The sequence below is a fragment of the Rana temporaria genome, chromosome 12 (genome assembly GCF_905171775.1).
Source record: "Rana temporaria chromosome 12, aRanTem1.1, whole genome shotgun sequence".
Taxonomy (NCBI): Eukaryota; Metazoa; Chordata; class Amphibia; order Anura; family Ranidae; genus Rana; species Rana temporaria.
The window spans coordinates 40,430,543-40,448,575 of record NC_053500.1 but is presented as its reverse complement, the minus strand read 5'-3'; the positions used below and the strand labels follow the sequence as shown (position 1 = coordinate 40,448,575).

At 44.6% G+C, this 18,033-nt stretch overlaps 1 protein-coding gene across 1 annotated transcript; it reads right to left on the bottom strand.

Annotated features, from left to right (window-relative positions):
- Positions 1–271: 271 nt before the first annotated feature.
- LOC120918236 (keratin, type I cytoskeletal 19-like) lies at positions 272–15,440 on the bottom strand. Its single transcript, XM_040329742.1, has 8 exons — positions 14,918–15,440; positions 11,231–11,313; positions 10,506–10,662; positions 8,157–8,318; positions 7,949–8,074; positions 5,028–5,248; positions 2,944–2,972; positions 272–548 (listed from the first exon to the last, which is right to left on the bottom strand). Exons 1-8 carry the CDS (start codon positions 15,338–15,340, stop codon positions 469–471), a joined length of 1,281 nt encoding a protein of 426 aa, XP_040185676.1. The 5' UTR covers positions 15,341–15,440; the 3' UTR covers positions 272–468.
- Between the last annotated feature and the right edge of the window lie 2,593 nt (positions 15,441–18,033).

Below are 18,033 nucleotides of genomic sequence, written 5' to 3'. Positions count from 1 at the left end.
CATGACCGCACAATTGTAGGGGGTGAAAATGCCCTGTATGGAAGTGGTTAAACCCGAACACATATTCATTACACAGGTTCTGAGGCTAATTGAATGCAGATAAGGCACCAAGCGAGTTTAATTTCCACCTTAATCAGCCTCAGAACCTGTGTAATTAATATGTGTTTGGGTTTAAAGTGATGCGGTGGCAACCCTAATTAAAAAACAATTCTTTGGATCTCAATCTGCATAATGATCAGCTCTGATCTATAACAGGAGAACAAATCATTAATGAGCTTTGAAAATGGTGCATGGTTCTTTATTGAGTACAACTTTGCATTATAGAGCTGGTGAATGTAATAATAAAAAAACAAAAATCAAGAAACTGCATAACTGATTCTATTTATTTTGCTGCAGGGGTTCTTCTGAGTGGCTGATCATAATACAAGACTTGGGTAAGCGGAGAAGCGGATGTTATATTATCTTTGTTCACTTCTTGTCAGCTGCAGAAGTCTCTTCTTTCACAACAGTGTGGACCTTTGTAGTGGTAGTAGTGGTTGTACTTGGCCCTAGTAAGGCAAAAAAAAAAAAAGATTTGTGGTTGTACAAATCACAGGATTCATAGGATTATTAATAGGATAAGAGGAGTTCTAATTGAAAAAAAGTTTGATTTTTTCCCCTCTACATTGTACTCCGGGCTGGATTCAGATATTGTCTCCCATGGGCCAGCTTCTTAGGGCACCATCACGATCAAGAGTTGATTTTAAACTTTATCTTCCGTATTGCAATTTCCATCCTACTTAGATGATTATCAATATCTTCATCTAGGCCAGGCCAGGCAACACACACAGCACCTAGGAACAACCTACTACCCATAGAATCGCCACACTATGAGGCCTTGTACACACGACCGAACATGTCCGATGAAAACGGTCCGCGGACCGTTTTCATCGGACATGTCTGCTGGGAGCTTTTGGTCTGATGTGTGTACACACCATCAGACCAAAATCCCCGCGGACAGAGAACGCGGTGACGTAGAAGACACCGACGTTCTCTAACACGGAAGTTCAATGCTTCCACGCATGCGTCGAATCAATTCGACGCATGCGCGGGATTTCGGGCCGCTGGTTATACGTCATAACCAGCGGACATGTCAGATGAGTCGTACTAACCATCGGACATGTCCGACGGACAGCTTTCCAGCGGACAAGTTTCTTAGCATGCTAAGAAACTTTTGTCCGCTGGAAACCTGTCCGCTAGGCCAGGAAACCTGTCCGCTAGGCTGTACACACGGTCGGACATGTCCGCGGAAACTGGTCCGCGGATCAGTTTCAGCGGACATGTTCGGTCGTGTGTACGAGGCCTGATAGGTGTTGAATGGATGATGCACCTGACAGCCATTTGTTCCCTTGACCATGGTCTATGCAGCCTATTGAGAATTTGAAAAAATACAGCTCTCATCATACCGAGAACACAACTTATATAGAAAAAAAGGAAGGCTATTTTTGCATCATGGAATGTTTTTTTTTTGTCCATGGTGCAGACCTTCTAAGTTATAGAATGCTGAACAGGATGACTAACTATAAAGGATCTTAGTTTATTAATCCCTAACACTGTGAGATATTGTCACACAAGGCATTTAGATTGGGTAGTAAAAATGCAGTTCCCTGGCAAGTTGATACCAGCCCCATACTCTTTATTTTACATTTTTTGTTGGGGGGGGGGGGGGGTGATTTGGAAGTGCCATTAAAAAAGGAGTAACACTCTTGAGTATCTGTAATAGTCGGAGGCTTTTAAGTATCTTTAATGCTTTCAGCATGGGAGGTGTCAACATAGTGAAAGGTGGGAGGGTGGGGATTATGTGTAGACCTCTTGCCCTTATTAGGTATCCTTTTCCGAAAGAGCTTGAAAAAACTGATGGTACTATGGGATCCTTCTACAGTCCAGTTTTCTACTGGTTAACCGCCAGCCATGGTTATGGGGTTAATTTACTAAAACTGGAGAGTGCTAAATCTGGTGTATAGAAACCAATCAGCTTCCAGGTTTTCTTTTGACAGTTAGACCCCTTTCACACTGAGCCGCTCCATAGCGTCGGCGATAAAACGCTTCTATTTTTACCGCCGATGCTATGGGCGGATTTGCAGCGCATTTCGGACGCTAGCGGGGCGCTTTTAACCCCTGCTAGCGGCCGAGAAAGGGTTAAAAATACCAGCAATGCTGAAGCAGCGCATTGTGGGCGGTATAGCCTTGCTGTCCCATTAATTTCAATGGACAGCAGCGGTGGAGGAGCGGTAAACACACCGCTCCTTCACCGCTCCAAAGCTGCAGCTAGCAGGACTTTTTTTACCGTCCTGCTAGCGCAAAGCTCCAGGGTGAAAGCCCTTGGGCTTTCACCCTGGAGACAATGGAGAAGTTGTTTGAGGGTGTATTGCAGGAGCTATTTTTAACGCTATAGCGCCTGCAATACGCCCTCAATGTAAAGGGGTCTTAGAAGTTAGAAGCTGATTGGCTACCATGCACACAACATTGTGTTTTTTCCAGTCTTATTAAATCAACCCCAAAGTATTAGCCTGTGCGCCTGGACTCATATGTGTAGGTAGGGAAACCAAAATGTTTAAAAATAATAATAAGAAAAAAAAATTTAAGAACAGCAATGCTCCTGTGGCATAAACAAGCCTTGCTAGACTGCAAAATGATAAATCTGCATTATGACATTTATTATGTGATATTTTGATATGCCACTTTTAGCATGTATATGATATCTCAACTTGAAGAGCAAAGCTTCTTTTTTCCCATTTTTTACTCTGTATTTCAGAAAATATGTAGAACTCTCTGTGACCTGATATTCCTAGTACAGTTGTACGCTTGCTGACAGCTGCTATCACTGTGTCTTTCTGGTTAAATTTAAATCAGCCTGCAGCTACATTTCAGGATTTCAGTTTAAATATTACAAATGTCAGTTACCTGCACTCTCCTTATGAGAAGCTCCAATGCTGTAAAATGAAAAGAGAACAGTTAGCGGTTGAAGCTTTCAAACAAATCTATTTTGTGTTATTAAGGAGCTTATTTATGGCACCGGTAAAATGACAGACCCCAACTCTCGGCCAGTAGCCACAAGTGATACTTGAATTGAACCCCATCACGTACAATCACCAGCCTATGTATGACCACCCTTAGGCTAGGCATATATATGTAGCAAAGTTCCAGGTCCCTCGGGACCTAATGGTGACCTCCAGAGTCAGGCACAGCTGACATCCTTCTGTGCAGAGTGGGTTACAAGGCATGGTGGGTGTACTGTAAGATGAAATGGTGAGCGCCAGACACTTTTTGAATGCAACTAGATTTTTATTGTCTCTTAAACAGAATTCGGGAGAGAGGGTTAGAGCCAGGACACCCCTAAGTTGATGCAATGGTAATTGGCAGACTCCAAGACTTCTATAGGCAACAATCTTGTAGCAGTTACTAACGTCAATTGTACTCAACTATTTGCAACACGAACAGTTCTCAGCTTACCCCACAATCACTCACTGTGGGTCTTCACTCCACGGCTCCCAGTCTTTCTATAGACTTCAGATCCACTAACCACTGTATCCCCTGAACGCTTCCATTTTTAGCACTTTTAGAGTTTCTTCCTCAAGCGTCACCCCCACTTCCCTAATGGGTCCCTGGCTTTGCACTCGGATACTCTTAAAGCATCACCCCCGCTGACATGCTAGGTCCCTGGCTTGGCACTCACTGATGCTCCGCAAGCATCACCTCTGCTGTCCCGCTGGGTCCCTGGCTTGGCACTTTCCACTTTTTCACCAACCCCCGCTGGCAAGAAGTCTGCTCTGGTACTGGCCTCAGCTTACACACAGTGGTCTCCGGTATTAAGGTGGTTGTCCCTCAGTGGCGACAGCTTCCCCCCTACCTCCGACCACAACTGGTTCCCCGGCCAGCAGAGCCCTTACTGAAGGTTGGACTACAAGCTCTCAGTCCCAATCCTACACTGCTCTCCTGCTTCTGGATAGGCCCTCAGACAGCCTAGCAGCCAGATGTCCCTTGGATAGGCCTCAAGCTTACAGACTAGCAGCCAGATGTCCCTTGGATAGGCCTTAAGCTTAGACTAGCAGCCCAGAGCAGCTTGACACACATCCACCCAGACAGCCGTCCAGGTGGCACAGAACCCCGATCACCTGACTCCACCCAAATAAATAAGCTCTCCTAGCAGGCCAAGTGACTGAAAAAAACCCTACCAATTGGCTGAGACACCCCATTCACTCATAATCTGTCATTGCTATGCCCTTGTCTTATCAAATGTCGCCACCTACAATGCCACTTAGTGACAGAAGAAAGAAGTGCAGCAATTCCAGAATTAGGGGGAAATCAATTAATCTCCTAACAACTGGCCAACGCAACTATCGCCTGGCAACTAATAGCAGCCCTGCATAAACATCAGGGTGCTACACATACAACAATTTTCAGGTAGTTCAACCACTTTAATTATTGCTTTTATTTCAAGTATGACACACATAGATATATTTGCTGAACTTTCTTTTTGAGACTTTTTTGTACCTCTCTTGCTCTACCAGCTAGTGACTGGTATTATATTTTTAACAGGGATGGCTGGGTGAGCGAGATGACACTCCCTACTTGGCGACTTATACTTGCAGTGTTTCCATCAGTGAGGGACCAACGTTGAACTCAACCGACCAGTGGGGGAGTGACACATGAAAGTATATTTTCTGCAGTTTTTACCAGTCTTGTCACTGGTGAGTTTTTGCAAGTATGCCTAGTGTGACATGGCCTTCATCGTTTTGAAATATCCACTGATTGGACTTTTTTTTGTTACTGCACTAGGTAGCTTATACTGATCACCCAACATGGAAACCGACACAATGCACAATACAATACAGCTATAGAGTAAGGCCAAAATAAGCCTATTTGGAGCATTTGGTAGAAAAGTGTCATTGTGATGCCCATCTCCATTTTGACCTGTTTACAATTTACAATTTACACCAACAAAACTGAGATATTACAGCAGATCTTTGTAGAACTTTTTGATTTACCTCTGATCGTGTTCCTCCAGCAGTTTACGGTAAGTGGCAATCTCGGCCTCCAGATGAGCCTTGATATCGAGAAGTGTTTTGTACTCCATATTCTGATGTTCTAGATCAGATCGTAGATTGGTCAGCTGTTCTTCAAGGGTACCAATGACAGATTGGACATGGCGGAGCTGAGCACCGTAACGGCCCTCCGTTTCAGAAATGGAAGACTCCAGCCCTGCTCTCTAAAGAGACAAAGTGATATAATTAGGAATTGTTGACTGAAATTTATTTTGCATCTGTTTGATATCCAGTCACGCTTAATTTCTTTGGATGTTTACTCTTTATTATGCAGGTTCCCATGGTTATAGTCGCCACTCTTTCATTCATGGTCAGAGGTATAGTTTGGACAAGGAATAATGTAAGTAATATTCTACTCTAAAATCCCCCTAGTTGTACAACCAGGAAGAAAATAATATGCTACTGCTCACTGGAGTTCAGCTTTTAGGTAGGTCAAGTTAATAAAAGACAGCAGAGTGGTGCCCCCTGGAGCAGTGGCTTGGTACACGATATGATTGTATTTTTGTGGGACCAGTATGTGTGAAAGCCCAGTATGGGGGGTCAGGGCACATAATTTGCACTGGGGCCTATAGGGCCAGATTCACAAAAGAGATACGACGGCGTATCTACTGATACGCCGTCGTATCTCTGTTTCTAACTATGCGGCTGATTCATAGAATCAGTTACGCATAGCTAGCCCTAAGATCCAACAGGTGTAATGGACTTACACTGTCAGATCTTAGGATGCAGTACCACGGCCGCCGCTGGGGGGAGTTCTCGTCGTAAACCAGCGTCGGGTATGCAAATTAGCACTTACGGAGATCCACAAAGCTTTTTCCCTTCGTTAAGTCGCCGTAAGTGTTAGTTTGCCGTCGCAAAGATAGGGTACCTTTTACAAAGTGTAAAGTTAGTACACCATGTAAAAGTGTACCCGTCTTTCCCGCGTCGCTGTCAAATTTTTTTTTCACGGCGCAACTCTTTTTTTCCCGACGCAACTTTTTTTTACCCTTTGCGATTCACAAAACCTTGGCGCATCGTAACTTTGCGCAAAGCACGTCAGGAAATTTGCGTCGGGAGCATGCGCAGTATGTCCGGCGTGGGAGCGCGCCTAATTTAAATGGGACTCGCCCCATTTGAATTGGCCCGCCTTGCGCCGGCCGGATTTAGGATACACCGCCGCGAATTTCCAGGTAAGTGCTTTGTGGATCGGGCACTAACTTGGAAAAATTGCGGCGGTGTAACTTAAATCGGAAAAGTTAAGTTACGTGAATCTGGCCCATAGTTCTTTAGCTACACCATGGTCATCAGTAATGCTACAGTGGCTCATTTAACTACTCTATAGGCCTATATAAGTAGGGGACTGGCAGGGTCACGAGTACTCTATTTCTGTGCAAAAAAGGAATGGAAATGTTTAATATAAGGATCTAAGGGCCAGCTTTTACATTTTATTTTAATATATACCAATGCTAACAAAACAATGAATCTTACCAGTGTAAGGTCAAATTATAATTTTTTTGGTGGGAAGTGTGGGAATTACCTTTTCCAATCCCCAGAAAGTTTCCATGCAATGTATTGTGGAAGGGAGAAATTAAAGTAATGAGAAAGGTAAGTGTGGGGGATTGGAAGAACAGGGTGGCGGGGGGGCAGGTGGGGAATTTGGGGAAATAGAAAGCCCTCAACAAACTCTAAAATCTTTCCAAGCTGGGTCAAGGATGGAGCAGTCTGAGGGGTTCGGAATGTAAGATGGCGTCATCACTGACATGATATATTTATATTATTCTGAATCACTGAAGATTAGCCAGGGGTATCAAATAGAACACACTTTATCCTCTAAATCTCTGTACCGAGATAGTCCACTTGCCCCCCCATTTTCAGAGTTTTGGTTGGAGACCAAAATATTCTGATTTCTATACATTCAATTTCCTGGATGATGGTACGACCAATTTTATAATAGATTATTTAGTTAACTTTTAGAGCATGGGTGCCCAACCTGTGGCCTGGGGGCCACATGTGGCCTGAAGAGCCCTCTGATGTGGCCTGCGACCTCCTGCTCTGGGATGGTGGGTTGGCAAGCCCAGATCGCAGGTTGCCGACCCACCCCAGAGCATCAGTGTTGTGAATGGAGCAGAGCCGCATAAGCCAATGCTTCCTGTAAAGCACCAGCTCCTGTCATAGGTGGAGTGGTACCACTCCGCCTATGACAAGTGCACCACACCTGCAGGATATAATAGAATTCTATAGCAAAGTGCAACTAGCCTGCAGGAAAGCCACAGGTGCACTGCGCTGCACCCATGGTGTGGGTGGACTGCAGACCATCAGTGTAAAAAGCAGCCTTAGACCCCTTTCACATGGGTCGGTTCAATCCTATTGGACCCTCCCTCCATTCACCTCTATGGAGCGGCAGAGGTAAACAGACTTGTGTGCATTTGCACTCACCTACCTCCAATCCGATCTGCTAAAAAAAACAGAAGTGGATCCCTTCCATCTGATCAGGGGACCCATAGAGTAGAGTGGGCTGTGTCCGCTTTGCATGTGCAGAGTGGACACGGACCGGTTATCCACCCACTCCACTCATTGTAGCCCGCGACTGGTTAAGAAGTCGCTTAGGTGGCGACTTCTTTAAAAGGTTGGGCACACCTGTTTTAGAGGCTAAATTTTATCACGTTTTTTTAGTGGGCTTAGTGGTTTCAGAGATTGGTAACTCAAAGGAAGCGAGTTGACAAAATGTTTGATCTGAAGGTAGTACCATATGTCAAGATCTTGACAGCTAGGCAACCTTGTTGATGGCTATTTTGATTAGATAGACAAAACTGCTTTAACATGTAGACACATCTAAATTCCTAAACTTATCAAAGTATGATTTCTCCATCTTCATGTGGACTCACCGTGCTGTGCTGTGACTGCAGCTCAATCTCCAAACCCTGCATGGTGCGTCTCAACTCTGTGACCTCTGATTTGCTGGAATGGACTTGTTGTGTGTTGGACACAACCTCCTTCTGCAGGGATTCACTCTATAAATGGAGAAACAAGAAGTGGTTACATTTAAATTTAAAAAAGAGGATGAGGAAACCATACACATTGGTGTAACCATACCTGGGATACGAACCATCCCTCTGCATCCCTCCTGTTTCTCTCAGCCATGTATTCATACTGTTCTCTCATGTCACCCAAGATCTTGCATAGGTCAGCTCCTGGAGCGGCGTCCATCTCCACGCTCACTGTTCCACTCATCTGCTGGCCCTTCTCACTCATTTCCTAAACAAAAAGAAGAACATAAATATGAATCCAAGCTTCTACTGGAATATGGTGTGTAGGTACAATTCAAAAATAATAAATTCCAGCTAATTATTTTATATAATTTACCAAGGCCTCGTGACTAGGGTTGAGCGAACCCGAACTGTAAAGTTCGGGTTCGGTACGGACTTTGTTTTTTTTTTGTTCCCGAACCCAGATAATTGGAAAAAGTTTGGGTCCGGGTTCGGAGTTTGGGGAAAAAAAATGCGCGGAGGTCGCCGGGTGATGTCTCCCGTGACGGACGATTGGTCCAGCGATGAGGACATCCCCATTCAGAGCACAGCTCAGCGAATGAAGCGCCGATGCTTTGACGTTTCTTTTATAGGGGAGGCGGCCACGCGTCACGTGACCCCGTCCCCCTCTGACGCACACTCTGCTACGTCACTGGGACAGCCCAGATATGCCCCTTGTTCGGGCTGTCCGAGTAACGTAGCAGAGTGTGCGTCAGAGGAGGATGGGGTCACGTGACGCGTGGCCGCCTCCCCTATAAAAGAAACGTCAAAGCATCGGCGCGTCATTCTCTGAGCTGTGCTCTGAATGGATGGATGTTCTCATCGCTGGACCAATCGCTGGAGACATCACCCGTCGCTGGAGAGATCACCTGTCGCTGGATAGAGACAACGATGGAGCAGCGAGCGGCACCGATCGTCTATTTTCACCGCTGGATTTTTATTTGGTTTAATTAATAAAGTAATTTGTTCTACAGGGTGTGTGTTTTTTTTCTGAAAACGACTATTTACACTTCCTTCGTGAAATGGTAGGGGTACAGTGTACCCCATTACCATTTCACACAGGGGGGGTCAGGATCTGGGGGCCCCCCTTTGTTAAAGGGGTCTTCCAGATTCTGATAAGCCCCCTGCCCGCATACCCCCACAACCACCGGGCAAGGGTTGTGGGGATGAGACCCTTGTCCCCATCAACATGGGGACAAGGTGCTTTGGGGGGCACCCCAAAGCACCCTCCCAATGTTGAGGGCATGTGGCCTGGTGCGGTTCAGGAGAGGGGGGGGGCGCACTCTGTCCCCCCCTCTTTTCTGCGGCCGGCCAGGTCAACGTGCTCGGATAAGGGGTCTGGTGTGGATTTTAGGGTGAACCATTTTTTTTTAAATTTGGGGTGGAGTTCCCCCGTAAAATCCACACCAGACCTGAAGGGCCTGGTTATGGATATTTAGGGGGAACCCCACGTCATTTTTTTTTTAAATTGAAAGCAGGGTTCCCCTTAATATCCATACCAGACCTGAAGGGTCTGGTTATTGAATTTGGGGGGACCTCCGCGCATTTTTTTTTTTACTAAAAGTCTGTGTCCCATTGACTTCAATGGGGTTCGGAGTTTGGGTTCCCGAACCCGAACTTTTTTTTTAAAGTTCGGGTTCAGGTCCGAACCCGAACATCCAGGTGTCCGCTCAACTCTACTCGTGACCAGTGTTACCAACCTTCCAGATTGAAATGTACTGGCACGACACCCAAAATTTACTAGCGCAGCCACGTTTTTACTGGCATTTCACAAAAGTTACTAAATTACATTTTTAGGTGCAAATTTTAGTATTTAGGCTACAAACAAGTATGCTAGGCAAATAGCAATGTGATTTAAGGTAGATATTAAGGTAAAAAAACGTATTTTTGTTATTTTCGGTATAATAACGGCAAATTATTTAGTCACATCACCCCCTGCCTCCATCCCCCTCTGCCACCAACACCCCCTGCCTTCACCCCCCTCTGCAGTGCCACAATCTCCCCCTGCTTCCAATCTGCCTCCAATCTCCCCCTGCCTCCAATCTCCACGCGCAGTTCCAAGCCGAAGCGATCTCGGCTATTTTTACTGGCACACTCCCGCAACCACGGACATTTACGAATGGGGAAAAAAGTGCCCGTTTTTACGAACTGTCCGTAAAAATACGGACGGTTGGCAACACTTTTCGTGACATCTTTCTGCCATATACAGATATGTAGTATAATAAATTTGAAAACCTTTCCTAGCTGATAAAAACACACCATGATAATGTTACCACTGGTATAAGTATGAAGGCAAAGACAAACATCCAATCAGAATTAGCGGGGCCCTCATGGTTCATGGACCCAGGTGCAATTTACAATTCTAGTTGCTACCCCAGTTATTTGCCTTTTAATTACAAAACCCCAAAATTCTCACCTCCTCATGATTCTTCTTCAGGTAGGCCAACTCTTCCTTCAGATTCTCAATCTGCAACTCCAGGTCTGATCTGGAGAGTGTTAATTCATCCAAAACCCTTCTCAAACCCTGGATATCAGATTCAACTCCTATTCGCAAGTGTTGCTCATTCTCATACCTGAAGGCAGCAAGATTTGGCGTTAGAATGTGAAAAGCTGATGTCCAGGATTGGTTAATTAAAGTCACGATTTTAGCCTACCATAAGTCATTTTAACCACTTCTATACAGGGCACTTACGCCTCTTCCTGCCCATGCCAATTTTCAGTTTTCAGCGTTGTCAATGTTTAAATGACAATTGCGCGGTCATGCTACACTGCACCCAAACAATTTTTTTTCCATTTTTTTCCCCAAAAATAGAGCTTTCTTTTGGTGGTATTTGATCACCTCTGCGGTTTTTATTTTTTGCTAAACAAATAAAAAAAGACCAAAAATTTAGAAAAAATTCATTTTTTTTGTTTGTTTCGGGTATAAAATGTTGTAAATAAGTACGTTTTCTCCTTCACTGATGGGCACTGATAAGGCGACACTGACGGGCAGAGCAGGAAGCAGAACCTGACTATAATGAGTAAAAAATACATACAGAAACAAACAATTTGCTTGAATATTAGAGACTATTAACTGTACATCAAGCTGAAAAATTGTGAAAAGACTGTAAACCCCCTGTAGGAAAATTAACATGGACTTACTTGAGTTTAAAATCATCAGCAGCCAAGCGCGCATTGTCAATTGCCAACGTGATTTGATGGTTATCAGCTGTGGAAGTGTGAATCTGTAAGAAGAATTACAAATTACATCATTAGGATATTACAGTATTTTATAAGTCACGTAAAAAGTAATAAAAACAAGAAAACAAGAAATATTCAATACATGCACATTTCCCCATGTATCCCTTGCAAGTACTGATCTGCCACACACAGTATTCTCCTAATGTCAGTAGTGTATTCAGGTTTTGTGCTGCCCTGGGCCTGACTAAACTCGTTCACCCCTAATTTAAATATGGCCCACCCCTTCCTGTCAATGCCACACCCCTTGCTGTTTAAGACCCGCCCTGATTTTTTTTCCGTCTGTATGGAATTCCGACGGGGAAAAAAAACACGCATGCTCTTAAACAATTTGACGCATGCTCGGAAGCATTGAACTTCTTTTCCTCACCTCGTCGTAGTGTTGTATGTCACCACGTTCTTAGCGCTTGAAAGTTCAGAGAACTTTTGTGTGACCGTGTGTATGAAAGACAAGCTTGAGCGGAATTCCATCCAACTTTTTTCCGATTGGGAAATCTGGCATGTGTACGGGCATTACAATGCCTAGAGTTTTAGTCCAAAAAAGGGAAAAATATCTCACTCCCTCCCAGGCAATTTTTCCACACTAAAAAAAAGTATTGCTATAGTAGCCTTTAATAGAATATTGTTAAATGTTATTATCAAAATGAGATCAAACAGTTCTGATGAACTGATGGGGAAAAAAAATTATTTTGGTCATACACAACTAACGATCCTTTGTCTTTTGTACGGTCCTTTTGGTTGTTCTGCCAAATCTTTATACATGAGCTTTATATGGTATTTAAAGGGTATGTAAAGGTAATTTACGTTCCTCCACTGTGCAGCTCGTTCCTCCACTGTGCAGCACAGAGTGGCCCGAACCTGGTCTTCTGGGGTCCCTCGGCGGCTGTCTCGGCTCCCCCTCGCAAGAACTCTCCTGTGATACAGCCGTCTCATTGTATCACTCGGCCCCGCCCCCTGGTGCGTTTCGTCATTGGATGTGATTGACAGCAGCACCAGCTAATGGCTGCGCTGCTTTCAATCAACCAATAAATGAGCCATGACGCCTGGCCGAGAAGCAAGCGCGTTCACGGCGCGGGACTTTCGAGGGGTCAGGTAAGTAAACGGGGGAGCTAGGGGGCCGCTAATCCGCAGATGTTTTTTCACCTTAATGCATAGAATGCATTAAGGTGAAAAAACTTTTACCTTTACAATCCCTTTAAGTTTTCCAAACCTTCCAGTTTTTTTAATCTTCTGTAAATAAGAATTTGTATTCATTTTATCTATTTAGTTGCTTACTTTTGGCCCCTCTCTCAAACTCCTATGTTCCAAAAAGCTTGAAGACACACGGTTTTACAATGGAGATACATTTTCGAGAAGTACCTAGGTATATGTTATTTAAAATTTAAACAGTTATAGTACTGTGGAAATCAATCATGTCTCAAGTATATTTTTTCAAGCCATGCATTCCTGCTGGCAATTCTTTTAGCTGGAGGTGACATTGTACTTTCAAACACTGACACTGATGAGCCTTGATGTATTCAGAACAGGAAACAGCCGCATTGATATCCTGTGGAGGAAAAAATAAGCCCAGGATAGCTACATCCTCTGCATGTTCCCCTATCTCCTGCTGTTGTATCAATGTAACCATGCAATTGGTCAAGGGATTCACAAGCCTCCAGACATTGGCCAGAAGATTGTCATGAACTACTACTGCCCATTTTTATCTTCTATCTCCTTCAGCGAAAAATTGAAGATACAGTAAAACCTTGGATTGCGAGCATAATTTGTTCCGGAAGCATGCTTGTAATCCAAAGCACTTGTATATCAAAGCAAATTTTCCCATAAGAAATAATGGAAACTCAGATGATTTGTTCCACAACCATTTATTCATAAATCCTTCAGTTAATAGTCTATATACAAATATTATAGCAATGTGATAAGTTGTGTAACCATAAAATGTCCATCCACAAATGGAAGCCTTAACAAGAGGATTTGAAGACAAATCCAGCAGGAGCTACAGAGTATAAAAGTGAAGAGAGGTGCCATTTAATGAAGGTACAACATTTAGCCACTTACATGGTTGATGATTAAAAGAGGCACATCTAAGTATGCAGGGATCCAGGGTGAAGCCATCCACATATACCATCCTCCGCACCACCGGCTCTCACCGCGGTCAGTCTGCAATCGTGACCGAGAAGACTACTCTGCAGTAGAGCGATCTGAAAGCAAAGCTTGAAGGGCTTGTGGAGCGCAGCGTTGAAGGGATGATGGCGATAACGGTGCAGAGGATGGTCTATTTGGACAGCTTCACCCCGGATCCCTGTATACTTAGATGTGCCTCTTTGAATCATCAACCATGCGATTTGTTAAATGTTGTACCTTCATTAAATGTAACCATATTGCTACACTTATGCCTTGTACACACAATCGGAATTTCCGATGAAAAAAGTCAGACGGAATTTTTTCATCAGATATTCTGACCGTGTGTGTGCCCCATCAGAGTTTTTTCTACGGAAATTATGACGGACTTAGAAAGAGAACATGTTCTCTTTTTTTCCGACTTCGGAAATTCCGTTGGTCTGTATGGAACTCCGACGGAGAAAAAAAACACACATGCTCAGAATCAAGTCGACGCATGCTCGGAAGCATTGAACTTACCGCATTTATCGGCGTATACCGCGCACTTTTTTGCCCTGAAAATCAGGGCAAAATCGTGGGTGCGCGATATACGCCGATACCCGCTTCCCGCGCTGTGTTTGAATGCCTGCGCCAACATATACCGAGTGCAGTATGCTCGGGTACCTTCGGCCAGGCTCGGCTTCGCTCGTAGTCACGCTCTGTGACGTTTATGCGTGAGAAGCCGAGCCTGGCCGAAAATACCCGAGTGTACTGCGCTCGGTATACGTCGGCAGAGGCTTTAAACTGAGCGAGGGAAGCGGGGATTCGACATGAAGACAGCGCGGGAGAAGCCGGGAAAACACCACCGAGGCCGCAGACGGACGCCGGACTGGACGAGGCCGCCGATGGACGCCAGGCAAGACACCAAAACTGTAAGTAGTAAAATGTAATAAAATGTTTTTTTACAGGATTTTAGGGTCAAAATTAGGGGTGCGTGCTATACGCCGGAGCGCGCAATACCCCGATAAATACCGTAATTTTTCTCGGCTCTTCGTAGTGTTTTATGTCACCGCGTTCTTGACAGTTGGAAATTGGTGTGACAGTTTGTATGCAAGACAGCTTGAACGGAATTCCGTCGGAAAAATCAGTCAGAGTTTATCCCGACGGAAATTCCGATCGTGTGAACGCGGCATTAGAGGCTCCTCTTTTCTTTTTTATACTCGGTTATGACATGATGCTACTCTTATATCAAGACATCGCTTGTATATCAAGTCAAAATTTATTTAAAAATGTTGCTTGTCTTGCAAAACGCTTTTAAACCAAGTTACTCTCAAACCAAGGTTTTGCTGTAGTTCTAAATTTTTAACAGTACTCTTGCTGTAACAGGACTTTTATACAATGATAGGTGACCTACTATGTAAAAAAAAGTATGAAAGAAAAATGTCCTATACTGGTTATAAAAGTTATCCCAAGCACTTTTGAAGGATACGTTACCTTTTCACGCAGATCTTCTATTGTTGTCCAGTAGGGAGAATAGTTTTGCTCGCGCACAGTGACGGACCCTTGCTTCTCATACCAGTCATGGATCTTGTGCTCCAGCTCTGTATTGGCCTCTTCCAAACACTTCACCTTGTCCAAGTAATTTGACAGGCGGTCATTGAGGTTTTGCATAGTGTACTTTTCATTTCCAGAGAGAACTCCATCTGCATGGCTGCCACCAAAGCCAGAGCTGCCAGCACCACCGAAAGAAGAGCCACCGCTAAATCCAGAAGACACCATCCTAGAGGAGGCATGAGAGATTCCAGGGCCAGAATAACCTCCATGCACACTTGATGACCCAAAGACTCCACTAGATAGTCGAGATGAAGGACCACTTCCAGCCCTGGAAGAGCTGCTGTGTGCGTAGCTGTAACTCATGGTGGTCCTGATGGGTGGATAGAGCAGTGTACCGATAGAAAGTCACCTGTTGGAAGTGGTGCTAAGTGTTCACCGGGGCACTCTTTATTTTCTCCTCAACTGATGTTACCATGGTGAAGTTGTGGAGTTGTTTGATGTGTCCTCCTACTTGGAACTAAGCCACTGTGATACCTTTCCAAACTGTACTTATCTTGGATTCCTCTCTTGCAGATGCATATCGGAGTTTCATTCTCTTAATTTCTCTGGGAACAAAGACTTCACTCTCACACAGTGTTTTTTTTCCTTCAGGGCACCAACTCAGCATCAAGTTCATCTTTCACTGTTAAAAAGTAAATATGAATACCCACTTCCGTATGTACATAACCTTGCACATTTCAATAGGTGAATGAGAGGCACCACTGGCGATTCGAAGATCAAGATTTGCAGATAACTTTTTTTTTTCTTGTATATGTTACTGGGGTGATGACAGAATGAGCAGAGTACAATACAAGCATTCAGTGCTTTGCACAGTTTCTGCCAAGTCTTACTTGATTGAAATGTATCTGTTTTGGAGACACAGAAAAGACAAATGATCTAGCATTTCAAACTCCTAAACTTAGCTTCACAGATTGGTGTATAGCTTGAAACTGCATCTTGGTACAAACTGGATTGTTTAACCACTTCCATACCAGGTACTTACGCAGCTTCCCGCCCAAGCCAATTTTCAGCTTTCAGCACTGTCGCACTTTGAATGGCAATTGCGCGGTCATGCTACACTGTACCCAAACAAAATTGGCGTCCTTTTTTCCCCACAAATAGAGCTTTCTTTTGGTGGTATTCGATCACCTCTGCGATTTTTTTTTTTTTTGCGCAACAACTAAAAAAAGGCTGAAAATTTGGAAAAAAAAATAAGCACTTATTTTTGCCAGGTTGCCAGTCAGTGCCCATTTGTGGGCACTGACTGGCATCTTTTTTCTTTATGCTTTTTTTTTTAGACTTTTTTTTTTTTTTTGCCATTTTTTTTTTTTTGCCCACCCTGGTGCTCCAGGCCGGGCGGGAAGTGGTTAAAGGGGGATTTCACCCACATTTTTTTTTAAAAGTCAGCAGCTACAAACACTGTAGCTGCTGACTTTTAATAAGGATGCTTACCTGTCCTAGGTGTCGGCGATGTTGGCCCCCGAGGCCAGTCGCTCAATCCAAGCAGCTCCCAGCGCTGCCATCCTTACTAGGGGTGCAACGGATCGTCATTGATCCGTGATCCGAACGGGTCAACATCTGCGGATCGGCACACCACGCGATCTGCGGATTGAGCCCATAGGAAAGGCCGCGGCTTTGGCCTAGCTCCAGAGCGGCGGCCATCTTGGAACACCCGGCGGCAGCCTAGGTGAGCTCCCCAGAGCGGCGAGCTGAAAGAGGAGATGTGGACATTACAGTGGGGGAGATGTGGACATTACAGTGGGGTGAGATGGACATGTGGACATTACAGTGGGGGAGATGGACATGTTGCCATTACAGTGGTGTGAGATGGACATGTTGACATTACAGTGGTGTGAGATGGACATGTGGACATTACAGTGGGGGAGATGGACATATTGACATTACAGTGGGGGAGATGGACATGTGGACATTACAGTGGGGGAGATGGACATATTGACATTACAGTGGGGGAGATGGACATGTGGACATTACAGTGGGGGAGATGGACATATTGACATTACAGTGGGGCAGATGGACATGTGAACATTACAGTGGGGGAGATGTGGACATTACAGTGGGGGAGATGGACATGTAAAAATTACAGTGGGGGAGATGTGGACATTACAGTGGGGGAGATGTGGATATTACAGTGGGGAAGATGTGGACATTACAGTGGGGGGAGATGTGGACATTACAGTGGGGGGAGATGTGGACATTACAGTGGGGGAGATGTGGACATTACAGTGGGGGGAGATGTGGACATTACAGTGGGGGGAGATGTGGACATTACAGTGGGGGAGATGTGGACATTACAGTGGGGGAGATGTGGACATTACAGTGGGGGGGATGTGGACATTACAGTGGGGGAAGATGTGGACATTACAGTGGGGGGAGATGTGGACATTACAGTGGGGGGAGATGTGGATATTACAGTGGGGACTATATATGGTGGTGATCCGAAAAATGATCCGATCCGTGACTCTGATCCGAGGAACGATCCGAACCGTGAGTTTTTTGATCCGTTGCACCCCTAATCCTTACTGAGGGAAACAGGCAGTGGAGCCTTGCGGTTTCACTGCCCGTTTCCTACTGCGCATGCGCGAGTCTTACAGCGCTTGTGTGATACACACAGTTCCCAGAAGGCAGTGCGCACCATTCCCCAGAAGACACCATGAGGAGGACGAGGAAGAAGACCTGCCGCAGTGGATGAAGAGGCAGATTAGGAACTTCCGCATAGCAAACGCTATTTCTGGTAAATAAAAAAAAAAATGTTTTTCCAATTTTTTTTGATTTTCTGTATGTGGAGCAGAGCTGTAGTATTGAAAACAGGAGAAGTGTGTCCTGGGTTCTGTAACGCTCACCATACACTATACAATCTCTTTTAGATCTACCATCAACTGTCTGATTGGTTACAGAGTGACTGGATAGATAGGTGGGTACTTTTATTTCAACGTTCTGGTAAATCGAAATTAAATTGTACAGAGATTATACAATGAGATTGCATAGTGTATAACCAT